The 13,289-nt window shown below is 40.5% G+C and overlaps 1 protein-coding gene across 1 annotated transcript in view; it reads left to right on the top strand.

Annotated features, from left to right (window-relative positions):
• Positions 1-747: 747 nt before the first annotated feature.
• The window catches only part of fntb (farnesyltransferase, CAAX box, beta), a 34,523-nt gene continuing 21,981 nt past the window's right edge, over positions 748-13,289 (top strand). The window contains exons 1-4 of the mRNA XM_034699919.1: positions 748-1,178; positions 2,936-3,000; positions 9,759-9,831; positions 10,962-11,053. Coding sequence (XP_034555810.1) covers positions 1,080-1,178; positions 2,936-3,000; positions 9,759-9,831; positions 10,962-11,053 — 329 coding nt within the window. The 5' untranslated portion in view covers positions 748-1,079. The remainder of the gene's footprint in view (positions 1,179-2,935; positions 3,001-9,758; positions 9,832-10,961; positions 11,054-13,289) is intronic.

Here is a 13,289-nt window from a genome sequence, read left to right as displayed (position 1 = left end):
AATAATGGACGTCACCCGTCTGTTCCTGAGCACTGTTTTGAAGCCAATCATCGGCGGGAGCCATACTGGAAATGCGGATCTCAACCAGGCAGAGTGTGACATAAAGAGGCAGGGTTTGTGCCTCCTAGCCAACAGCTATGTGTTCCCGCCTGTCAGTCAAGTCAGTCAAGTCAGTCATGTCCTTATTTGGGCAAAACTCATAATCTTAATATCTTCTGAACCGTCCCATTATAAAAAAATTCACATCCCGTATGGTGTGTGTCCCTAGAGAAATTAGCTACATAGAGCCAAGCCGTTTTTTGAACCAGGCTGTAAACATGTTTATTGTTGCTGCAAAGATCATATTTTTTTAATTGGTGTGTATGTGGTTTCCGGTGTTTTTGCAGCCAGCCTCAAGCGGACGCTCGATGAATTTATGTTTACAACACTTCCGCATGGGCTTCATAGTTTGAGACAGGAGGTTGCCGCTTGGTTATGTCCCAAATGCCATACAGGCAATGAAAAAATCATGTTTTGAATTATATGTAAAAAAAAAAAAAATTGATAACACTGACTTTTTATTTAATACCCATTTATTGTTTAGTTGCACACAATTTAAACTCATCATCACATGCAGTACACCTGTTTGTGTTATTTTGTGGAATAGTGTTTTTTTTGAAGGCTGAATCATTCCACTTCCGGTACAAGTGTGTTTTGCTTGCACTTGGCGCATATCAAAGGCAGGAATAAAACGTGTGGTGGCATTCCTTCTTTTCGACGTCCATGAGACACACCGACGACATAGAGGAAATTAAATATAAATGCTACTTTGAATTCACTTGCCTTTGTTTTGATGCATATTTAGCTTAAACACTTCTACGAGGGGCTCGTGCGTCTGTTTGGTGTTTTTCGCACTAAAATGAATGAAGTAAATTTGTCCCATTAGAGACGCCGTAGCGGGTGTGCGCGCAGCTTCCGCCTACTCCAACCTCAGCAGGAAGTGGGCAGAGTCCAGAGTGGAAAGTGAGCAAACTATCAAAACAAACGAAGGAGCAGCCAGAGCATCGTTTCATCTCCAGCTAACGGGTCACAGCATCATCATGGACGGTGTACCGGTGTCACTGCGGTGCTTTAATGAGTGCCACTCCACGGAGATGTTGGTGGATGATGGAGTGGAAACGGTGACTTCAGTGGAGCAGGTGAGCAGCGGGGCACAGATTAGCTTCGTTAGGTTAATGCTAGTGCTGCTTCTTTAGACCGGTGTTCAGTGGAACAGTGCGCCCTGTCGAAATGTGCTACTAAGCGGCTCTGAGCACACGCTTCCACTGTAATCCTGGATTTTGTTTTCATGTAGACTAACAAGACACGCTCTCTATACTCTTATAAAGTAAGTGTGATGAGTAGAGATTTACTTTATACATATATTTGCGGTGCTGTGGCATTTTTCGACAAAGTAGCAAAAATCGATATAACACCCACAGCCGTTTTCTTCGATTGAAGGCGCATCTGGGTCATTATTTCAGGTATTAAACTTTCACACACTTCTTTGTTGTCTTCGTTTTAGTTAGTCCACAGAGAAGAAGACATTTGGGGGGCAAGTTCGTGCCCTTAAACATAAGTCAATGTGGTCTAGGGAGCTCAAGTTAGCAAACCTTAGCTTCTGATGGGTGGTACGGAAGCCCTAGACACCCAAATATTTTGTTTACCTTTCATTGAGGTATCATCTTATTAATGACGCTCTAGTCTATTTTTGTATTGCATTTGTGCTTTCACAACCCTAGAGATGCCACTTATGATCACCTGATGCTAAGTGAGAACTAACTGTCTGTTCTTTTTAGAGGTTCCTCTGCCTTGAATCAACTCCCCACCACCAACATGAGAATGATCATAAACGGATTTAATTTTAAAAAGTCACTCAAACAAATGCTGATAAATTCCTCATAGACCTTATTATGTAATCACTGTTTTGAAAGTCTGTTTTTTAATTTTTTTATGCCATGTGTTTGTGACAATCCTGTTTTTGTTTCCATTATTTGGTAGTGTAATGCTACTCATCGTTTATTTGCTCAGATACTTTGTTTACTTTTCATTTTCATTCTTGATTTTTATAATTGGCTGCTATTACATCTTTGTTTTATGGATACTGTGTGATTTTAAATCATTGTTTTTCTTGTTTTTGTTTTGTTGTGTGGACCCCAAGGAAGACTAGCAACCACAATGTGGAAGCTAATGGGGATCCTAATAAGAAATAAAGGGATTAAGAGATCACAAGAAACAGCTGAAATCAAGTTATCAGGAGGAAAGAGAGTTACAAAACATGCCTGCTTTGGCTTCCATAGGCTGGCATTTCAACTTAAAGAGATTTATTAAGTTAGCTGTCAGCTAAGTTACTTAAGCAGTTAATCCTAAGTACCACACAGACCTTGTGAATTAAGTCTGTAAGCCAGTTCACAACTCGCAAGCAAAACACAAGTCAATTAGATCTTTTATGATGTTGGATTACACTCAGTCACGCACTAAACTGTTCAACAGGGCCCTATTAATAATCCCAGCAACCTGAAAAGATGACCTGTTTCTTCAGTTTCTTTTAGCTCTCTTGTCTCACCTTTGGGATGCTCAGCCTCGTGGAGTATGTGTAACAATTCTTCTGAGTTCTCCATATCATCCAATATTAGCTCGTTCTCATTTAAAAACATGCACACCAACGCACTCTCTGGTGTTGACATTACATAAACTCAAATGTAAACCACTCATCTGCATCCATCAGCTGTCAAGCACCACAAAAACAAAGCACAGAGCTACTAAAAGCAATACTCTGCATCAGACCTCTGCCGTGTATCCGGTCAGAGTTGGGGATAATGCTGATGTTTTTTTTCTGCTGTAATGCTGAGCTCGAGTTTACCTCTGTTGTGATTAATTACAGTCTCTTCTCTCCGCCTCTTCTCTCTCTCACCAGAAAAAAGTGGAGCGAAGCATCGAAGAAGTCTTCACTGCTTACAAGCAAATACACAGCTTACCACAGTGAGTATCCACAGTGTCCACAAGCTGTTGAACACCTGTGCTGCAGCTGCTGCTTACCTGCAGGATCCAGTCCCAACAAACCTGCTGAGTGTGGAGTTTTATCACGAGGACTTTTTCCACGTACTGCTGCAGGACTTCACACAGTGATCTCTGATAGTCCTGCTCCTAAATGTCTCACTGCTTTTTCATTACACCTTAATGCTTTCACTTCAGTGGTTGTGATTGTGGATGTGCGTGTTTAATGAGAATGAATAGTTGGTAAAACATGTTATCAATATTTAACCACCACTAGCGGGGGCTGTAGCTCTGGATTGCAACAACTATCTGATTGTAAACAAGCACAAATGACAGATAACATGTCCTAGTGTGATGCGGTTTGGTATGTTTTGATTTACGTAGATAACAGTGTTAAAGTTGGATGTTAGCTGTGTCTGGCTAATTCAACTGGAGCGATGCAAAAACACAGTCACGCAGATGTTAACCTGCAGAGAGGACCAGCCACACTCAGAAAACCACTGTGACATCGATCAAGACCTGCAGACTCGGTGATCCTGTATTTAGCTGTTTTAACCTTTGGACTAGTTGACTTGGCAGAATTCAAACTTCAGTTCAAAGGAATAAAAAATTAGTAGTTTTGGGACCTCTGTAGTTGTGCTATTATGAAAAAATCTTGTCACTTGTATTCTGCCCACAGTAAATGCAATTAATTAAATTAATAATAATAATAATAATAATAATAATAATGATGATGATAATGCACTTTACACTAAAAGCAAGTCCAGCAGTTCTACAAAACAAATCGTAAAAGCAGCCAAGGTAAAAACAAGGTTAAAAACAGACAATAAGAACAAATTGAAGAATAAACAAAGAAACTGTAAACAGCCCAGTTGGTAAAATAGATAAAAGCAGCAGGGGACAGCAGATAAAAATTAAAGCTGCAAGCGGCAATGAATGAGCCCTCGCACAAGCACAGCCTGATGTGCCCACTGAATAAGCGCTCTGGAAAAGGAAAGTCTTAAGTCCCTTTATCACAATAATAAAGGGACTTTTCTGTTTCAGAGGGCATTTTCCTAGTTTGTATTACCCTAGTTTTTATCTGACCTTCCCTGCTGCTTTTATCTGTTTTATTTAACTGCACTGTTTTTTTTTTTAAAGTTATATTTTTTTGCATGCAGTAAATGGTTTAACAGCCAGGAATCAAACCGGCGACCTCTGGAACGAGGACTATAGCCTCTATGCGTGGGGCGCTCAGACCGCTAGACACTGCTTTTAACATGTCTACATTCTACTGTCTTTTTTTAACCCTGTTTTTTACTCTTGCTGTCATATTGATATCTCATGTACCACTTTGAGATGTGTTTCAGAATGTTAAGTGCGTAATAAATAACATTTATTACTATTATTATTATTATTATTATTATTATTATTATTATTATTATTATTATGATGAATCATTGAAGTGGTGCCATAACACCATGGAATCCTTTTTATCTTGTAATTTGTAAAGACACATTTTTTTTTTCAATTCATTACAAAAAGCGCTCAAACATAAAAAAAAACAATCAAAGATACTTCATTAAAATCAGCATTATAATAATGGCAGCCCATGCATAGCAAAGGATGGAATAAAACCAGTACAGGAGTGTACATTTAGAACATTTGCAGCTTTTGCAAGTCACTCATCAGGATTTTCATCATTATCCATTTAATGACATTTATCATTACTAATTCAAAGCTCCTGTGAGGATTTTATAGTCCTGATGACCCACAAAAGCAAACAAGATCATCATCGACCAAACTGATTACTCCTTTATTGTACTTATTGCCTCCTGAAGCTGTTGTCGGGGGTATTTATCAGTTGAATTGCAGCCTTAATGATGATAATCGAACCATAATGTTAAATTATTTTCCTGCCATCGTGAGACATTTCCCAGATCCCTTCTCATTGGCCGCGGCGTGGTTTGATCACAAACACCTGCTGTTTGCTGGCGGAGACGGCAGCACGGTGATGTATGAAGGCTGTTTTCTAAATGCCGTGTTGATCAGCCCACATACTCCGCTCCTGCGTTCAGCTGTCATCAGCGCTCTGTTAATGGGGTGACTCATTTCATTTCTATGACAACTGCATGGACTTGAATGTCACAGTCTTTGCAGCCGGGAAAGATGTGTTCAGCCCTACATGAAGATGAATGTTTGTCATCAGTGATGTTTGTGAGTTCAGTAACTGATCATCTGTTGTTTGTTTGGTCTAGACTCAGAGTTCAGCACACAGGAGGAACAGTAAGTGTCAAAACTGACAGATTAAAGTGTTTCACATGAGAGAGTTTTTAGAGTGTGATAATTACTTTTCTTTAAGCGGTTGTGTCATATTCCTGCTCTCACATCTGCCAAAGCAGATCTCGACGGCTGAATGCTTTTGAAACAATTCCTCCTGTAATGTATTTCCCTCAACAAAGAGCGCCTTTTTCTGCCCTTTGTATCTCTTTGAATTGAATCTCTTGAAGTGCTGAAGGCTGCTTTTGGCAGGGAACAAAGATCTATTCAGAATCCACAATTATTCCAGAAAGGACAAGCACTTACATTTTTCTTTCTCCCATTTCGATTCATAGCAACAGGTCGTTTCAGTTCACTGCGAATCAGCGTCTGTCAGGACCAGGATATGGAAGGTTGCTCTCCTAACTGTCCCCAATAATAAGATAATAAAGGAATGTATTTGCTTCATATCAGGGTGCAGACAGGAATGGAGAAGCATTACAGTTAGGAGTTCATCATTCATTATAATAACACTACACAATGACTGAGAAGCATTTACTATTGATACGTATTCATGATTATTCAATAGTTTTAATACATTTAAATCGACTAGTTCACCTTGTCATGACTTTTATTTGAACCGCTCAGTTTTTATAGTGTAACCTTCGTATGGTGCATTCAAGTAACCTCTGAGGTGAGGTTGGATGTTGGAGCTGGGGAGGAGGTCACATCTGAGTTGACTGCATTCCAGGTACGGGTTGATAACAAGTAGGGATGAGTCGTGATTTTTGAATATTCTAAAAATATTGAATAGTTTATATGTGACTGTTATTTCATCGCTAAAATGCTTTTTTTCAGTTTATTAATGGCCCCTGTTGTAAAACAAAGCCACAACCTCCAGTCTAAGAATATGAGGCCAATGCAGACAGTGTTAAAAACTGCAGTTTATCGAGGATCCACTTGAGGCTGGCTCCATAAGAACCAGAAACCACATACACACCAATTAAAAAAAGACGATCTTTACAGCAGAAGTAAACATGTTTACAGCCTGGTACAAAAGACGAGTGTAGTCTGGATAGCTCATTTCTCGATCGGCTCACACTGTAGCAGGAGTGACATTTTTTCTAACGCAGCAATTTTGAAGATATTGAGATTATGAGTCTTCCAATGAGAGGCTGACTTGATTGACAGGCGGGAACACTGTAGCTGTTGGCTAGGAGGCTCAAAGCCCGCCTCTTTACGTCACACTCGCTTCAGAACTCACTTCAAATGGGTGACGTCACGGATACTACGTCTATATACTACGTCCATATTTTGTACAGTCTATGTGTAAAACCTGATTTATACGTCTGCATCAAATTGACAGCGTAGCCTATGCCATAGGTCTGCGTAGCCCCCGTACCTATGCAAATGCATACGCACGCAGCCGACGCGCACCTCTTTCAAAATGTAATTACCTGTCAAATTGAAGTGTACTGCAAGCCCTGTGATTGGTCCGTTCAACCACATTGTATTTCCTGCATCCACAGCACATCTGGTATTGCTGTCCATCGGCCATGCATTTCATCTCATCTGACGTCTCCTTTCTATTCTTCATGTAATCATTGCTGTATGATAAACAGCAACATGTATCAGCTGTAAATTAACATTATACATTTTGAATCCCTGTAAAAAAGTAAACAGAAAAGGAAGTGGGACCAGAAACAGGCAACCCAACTATGTAGTGCCTCCTCACCTCCTCACAGCAGTGGTAGGGCAGTTGCCAATAAATTGGATGCAGCTTTGTGAAATTCTGCTTCTGTTTAATTTACCAGTTTAATTTTCTGCAGCCAGGTCTTCCTCCACATCTAAACATTTAAAACAGCCGAGCTGGAACCTGTTCTCATGAGCAGATCAGCGGTGGGCGGTTTTAGCTGTTTAGCATCATTCCCCTCTGATTGTTGTGATGTCGGAGAATCGCTGCTATGAAACCTTGAGCAGCGATCTGTGACTAACACGGAGAAGGTAGAGTGTAATTACAGTCGTCATGGCGAGCACCGCGTGAAAAGGGCACGCAGTGGATGTGACTGGTTGGGCGGTAAGAAAGAGGGGGTGTCAGCTGTCTTTGACTTGTGTGTATGTGTGTGAATGTGTGTGTGTAAGCTGTATCTGGTGAGCTCACTGGGATTAAAATGATGAAAGAGAACAGTGTGCGACTTCTGCTGCTGGAACACCTTACTGTCTCCTGGGGTTCAATAAAGGGCCATCTTATTTCAATTTAACATTTATTTTTGTATGGGTGAGTATATATTACAGCATGATTCCTCACACCAGAGCTGTGATAATCTGCGTTTGTCTGCAGCATGCTCTGTATGAGCTTTTCTGTGTACATGAAAGGAGTAAGTGAGTTCAAAGTGTTCATGTGCCTGGATTATATTTTCCTTTTCCTCTTTTGCTCTTAATGAGGGCAGAAGACTCTCCTGCCCACAGAGAGGGAATAAAAACGAGAAGAAAATGAAAAGGAGCAGCTAATTAGGCTGCGCTGGAGCTGAAGTTAAGAAATATTAGAGATGTTCTGAAACGACCAATTTCTCAGGCGTTTTTTAAATGGAATTTAAATTCCCGCTAACCAACCAGTCCAGAGGTAAAACACTCAGGAAGCAGACAAAATTCAGCATAATAAATGAAACATGCTCAAACTAGATCACAGAGCCAGCAGGTCAACAGCCAGCAGAGCTAGCACCACCAGCTTTTGGTCCTCCTTGCAGGTTAACATCCACATGTCCACGTGTCCTCTTGTTTTTTTTAATTTTTTTTAACATCTTTTTATTTGGGACACAATCAGAGCAAATTACAATGATCCAAATTCAAAATGTACAATACCCGCCTTTTTTTTTTCTAACAAAACAATGAACATTGTCTCTGCTTTCAAAGAAAATTATAATAAACCAATTTCCCTCTGTAAAATAATCAGATACGTTGTTCTGAATAGAGTAGTTACCAAATAGGTATATGGCAATGGAACTGATGCAATAAATAAACAAACAAAAAATGAGTTAAATAAAAAAAAAAAAAGTAATTAATAAATTAAATTCAATTAAATAATTTTTTTTAAAAGAATAGAGAGAGAGGGCTTGTGTTTGTGCTTGTTACACATCACTCTGGTTGAGTTAACTGAACACAGCCTACACTATGACTGTATCTTCATTTTCTAGATCACAATGCTGCCAGAGCACACCCTGCTATAAGTCGCGTCTCTCATCTGTGCTTGCATACGTTCTCTCAGCCCACAACGAATGCGTCTCTCCCGGTGTTACGGTTTTAAAGGGGACACTGTAAACTGGAGACCTTCATCTGAAAGTAACAGTGTTTGTGGAGTTTACACAGCTGTTGAAAGTGAACACAGAGGGAGTTCCTTCGAATGCAAACTAGTTTGATTTTGTATTAAGATTCAAAAAAATCAAAAATCCTCATCAGATATTTAATGACCATCTAAAGACATTTATGAAGGATGCATCTGACTGAAAGTCGGCAGTTAACAGGGTTTAGGTTTAAACCAAAACACCGGCCGATCTCTGCCACGGCTTTTTGAGTTAAAAAGGATTTTAAAGCCGTGTTGCAACGTATTTGCTACTCGCACTTATCTCCTCTCTCGTGTTGATTCAGTGAATCCATCTGTGATGAAATATAGCACCATCTAAAACAGTGCCAGCTGAGTCAGGCTAACTGTTGTGTTGCTCATATGATACCTGTCCGTCTGCTTCTATGGTGTCATCTGTGATGAATGGCATTCGTCTTTGTTTTACTGCCCTCTACTGGTCTGGTGGTGTAGTGCATTTACTTTTTTTTTTTATCCATACGTCTCTGGCCTGGTTTGCACAATCGACCTGGGACTTCAGCCCCGCGGTCCAACGCAGACAACAATGGGGGGCACTGGAACCTTTTAGTACAGGGTAAAGTAGTTCTGGGGGCTGGAAGACCCCGGAACTCTTGGTTGAAACGCACCTTAAAAGCGCTTTGAGTGGTCAGAAGACTAGATAAAGCTATATTGGAGCTGCAGCCTCGTCTAGCATGAGTGGCAGCATTACAGCTACAGCACAGGCCTACAGTAATACAAATGTTGACAATTACATGAACAGTCTAGTAATTCTGGTGCTGACTATTAGTATGTTTTAATATTTTTATTGATGGATATATGTTTTTTTTAAATAAGATTTAAAGAAAGAATAAGAACCTTATGTGAAATAACAGACTGACTTGAGGAGCGCTGGTTTAACAAGGCCTACAGTCCTTGTTGCAGCGGTCACAGCTTGGACTCCTGGCTTCACTCGTTACTCCCCACGTTTCCTTTTTCTCTTCTGCTGTTCTACCAGCTAAAGTCATAAAAAAAAAAATTAAATTAGAACTGTTCTGTTGGGTCAGTAGGATTTCTACAAAGAGACGTATTAGCAAGCGATTTTAAGCTATGTTTGTATGAACATCTTCTTCCTTTCATGCTCCTGATTGTTTCTGTTTTGTCTTTTTAGGCCGACCTTGTTGCGGGAGCAACACTACCAATATCTCAAGAAAGGCTTACGGCACTTGTCGGATGCATATGAGGTGAGCCTGCATGATGAGAGATAAAAATGTAATGTATGATTACCTGTTTCCCTGTTACCACCATCCTTCAGCATCACGTTTCTGTAAAAGCACAGAACGATCAACCAGTAAGGGCCATGCACGTTTTTGTAAAAAGAAGACATTGGAAGACAAAGAAGAAGATGTTGATAGTAGAAGTTTGAAAAATACCTATCATGCATCACAGGAGCTTCTGTCCCTTGAGGGCCAATATTGCTTTTGGAGCTTCACTAACATGAGGGGTGAGAAAGGGAGTATCTAAATCTAGAATGTGACCGCTAAACATGGCTAGATATTAAAATTTGTAAACACTGAAGCTTCATCTGACTGAATCAAAACAGTGTGAAAGAACAGACATTACACCTAGGGACATATTTAGACACTTGAATTGTGTTTACTGCAGATGCTTCTACTGAAGTAACCTTACATCACATATCAAGTGTAAAAGTTCAATTAGAGGCTACATCAGTGTCAGTAAACACCTGACCCTTTCAGACAATGACACTCTCTGCCTCTGGATGGTTGTCTATCTGCTTTAAATAGAATAACCAGAGTGTTCTGACTGTAAAAGATGTGCTGCTCTGCTCTGGGGAAGGTTACCTCTCTCTTTATGGGTTCAGTGTTTGCTCTGTGGACACAACAGACATATAAAAGCATGTTCTGTTTGTCATGTGACCTCCATTTAAGACTGATTATTTACCTGGCAATGGATGTTAAGCTTCGTCTTGATATCATGGAATGAAACCAGAACAAAAGCCGGTCCATCACTGATTCATTTTTAATTGTTATAACAGTTCACACGCTCTGAAAAGGGGGGGGATATTTTTCTGTGGGTCAGCGCATTCATCCTCGTCCTTGTCTCAGCGTTGTCTCTGTCTCTGACTTGACTGATCTCACACTCTCCCTTATGGCTGTAATTGGTCATCTGATGCCCGTCTGATCATGTGTGTGTGTGTATTGCTGTCTTTCTGTCTGTGTGTGTGTGTGTGTGTGTGTGTGTGTGTGTGTGTGTGTGTGTGTGTGTGTGTGTGTGTGTGTGTGTGTGTGTGTGTGTGTGTGTGTGTGTGTGTGTGTGTGTGTGTGTGTGTGTGTGTGTGTGTGTGTGTGTGTAGTGTCTGGATGCCAGCAGACCGTGGCTTTGCTTCTGGATTCTTCACAGTCTGGAGCTACTAGAGGAGCCCATTCCTGCTGCTGTCGCCTCAGAGTGAGTCTCACTCACACACACACACACACACACACACACACACACACACACACACACACACACACACACACACACACACACACACACACACACTGCTACCAAGGGGCAGTAATGGAGCCAAATCGTGCCTGGGCACTGCCAAAGACTCTTTTATTTATGACCAATGCAAAGTACTCATAATTACTATCAGAGCAAAATGCTGCTGCTGTGCAGTCATGATAATAAGTGATTAACTGCAGCAGCCAAGCTCACACAGCCATATTACCAGATTGTAGATGCTGTTTCTGAATGTGTCACAAGTTATGTATGTTATAAGTCACATTATACGACTGCTTTGCTCATAAAACACAGTTATTGTTGGATAAATGTTTCAGATCTGCAAGAACAGACCAGTCGAAGGTAAACATAAAACTGAAAAACAGAGTCTGGGAAAGATTTTACAAACTTTTCTATGGGGCGCCATTTGCCTTGCAGTCTATGTGCGCCCCATGTACAGAGGATAGGTCTTGTTTCAGAGGTCTCAGCATGATAGGGCAAAATTGGGGGCGTGGCCAAGTTAGCTGACAGGAGGGTGCTTTGGCCTGTTTCTAGACTGATCAGAAGTGAGCAAATCCAAAATGGCAGCCTTCATTTTTGGGCTTCAGAACACCTTAAATTAAGGTCACTAAGTCTATTTATTATACAATCTTTGGCTCAAACTCATCTTTTTTTTTTAAATATTCCTTTATTCAAATTGAATGTCTGAAATTTAATGTCACCTTTACACAGTGTCCAAAATTTTGGCCTGCCATTTTTTTGAGCATGTGACCCCCGTTTTAGGGTGATTTAGGGTTTATAAGAGTCCTGGTCATGATTTAGGGTTTATAAGAGTCCTGGTTATGAATCAGGGTTAATAAGAGTCCTGGTTATGAATCAGGGTTAATAAGAGTCCTGGTTATGATTCAGGTTTTGCAAGAGTCCTGGTCATGACAAATAGTTTACAAGAGTCCTGGTTATGGTTCAGGTTTTGCAAGAGTCCTGGTCATGATAAATAGTTTACAAGAGTCCTGGTTATGATTAAGGATTTATAAGAGTCCTGGTCATGATTTAGGGTTTATAAGAGTCCTGGTTATGATTAAGGGTTTATAAGAGTCCTGGTCATGATTTAGGGTTTATAAGAGTCCTGGTTATGATTTAGGGTTTATAAGAGTCCTGGTTATGATTCAGGGTTTATAAGAGTCCTGGTTATGATTTAGGGTTTATAAGAGTCCTGGTTATGATTTAGGGTTTATAAGAGTCCTGGTTATGATTCAGGGTTTATAAGAGTCCTGGTTATGTGTTTTGGATGTAAACACCTTTTTCTTGCAGCAGTCTGGATTAGGTCCCTGCAGAGCCAGCCCTAACCCTTTGCGTGCCCTTGGCAAGATTTTACCTGGTGCCCCCTGTATTGCAGTCAGCTTCATCACAACCAATCAAAATGTTTATAAACTTCAAGAAAAGTAGCATTAAGATTAACGCTTATATATTTTATTATTATTATTTATTATTTCATTATTAAAATCATTCTGAGCAAACAACAACCCTACAGCGTAGCATCACAAGATCCTGTGGAGTTTCCCTCTACGGCAGCTGTCTATCAAAGCAAACAGGAAGTAAAACCCCGTTTTTTTAACCTCTAATAACTAACGACAAAGAAATGTATGTACTTTTTTTCTGGTGCAACATCAATGCTAATTTTTCTTGTTAAATCATTTATGGATCTGGTGACTTCCATAATAAACGTCCCATTGTACTTCTCATATGGTTGATTAAAGAAGCATCACAGTTTACGTCTCATCCTGCAGTTACCGTGACAGGTAATTGTGCATAACATGTCTAATGATTAAACTGAGCAGAACAGGCAGGTGTAATATTTCAGGCGTGTTCCTGCAGCTGTAACCTCAAACAGTGTCCGTGTTGTTGCCTCCAAAATGTCACTTGATTAAATTACTGCCAGTCCAAAGAAACTCTGCAAACCTCAAATCCAGTAGCGTTGCCAGGATGCCCACTCTCTCATTATGACAGCGGGGCTTGCCAACACACCGGCTGGCACTGCCCAACGCCAGTGTGACTCTCTCACAGACACACAAACACACAGGCCCCTGTTCAAGGAGCTTTGACAATGCAACCTACGACAGATTGCTTTCACTGTCTCATGAAGTGCGCACTGTTCTCAGGTCAGTTCTGGCACCAGGCTGCTTGGTGAAAGTTACTGCAG

Source organism: Notolabrus celidotus, chromosome 13 (genome assembly GCF_009762535.1).
Source record: "Notolabrus celidotus isolate fNotCel1 chromosome 13, fNotCel1.pri, whole genome shotgun sequence".
Classification (NCBI taxonomy): domain Eukaryota; kingdom Metazoa; phylum Chordata; class Actinopteri; order Labriformes; family Labridae; genus Notolabrus; species Notolabrus celidotus.
The sequence above is the reverse complement of the archived record's forward strand: the minus strand, read 5'-3'. Positions and strand labels throughout refer to the sequence as shown.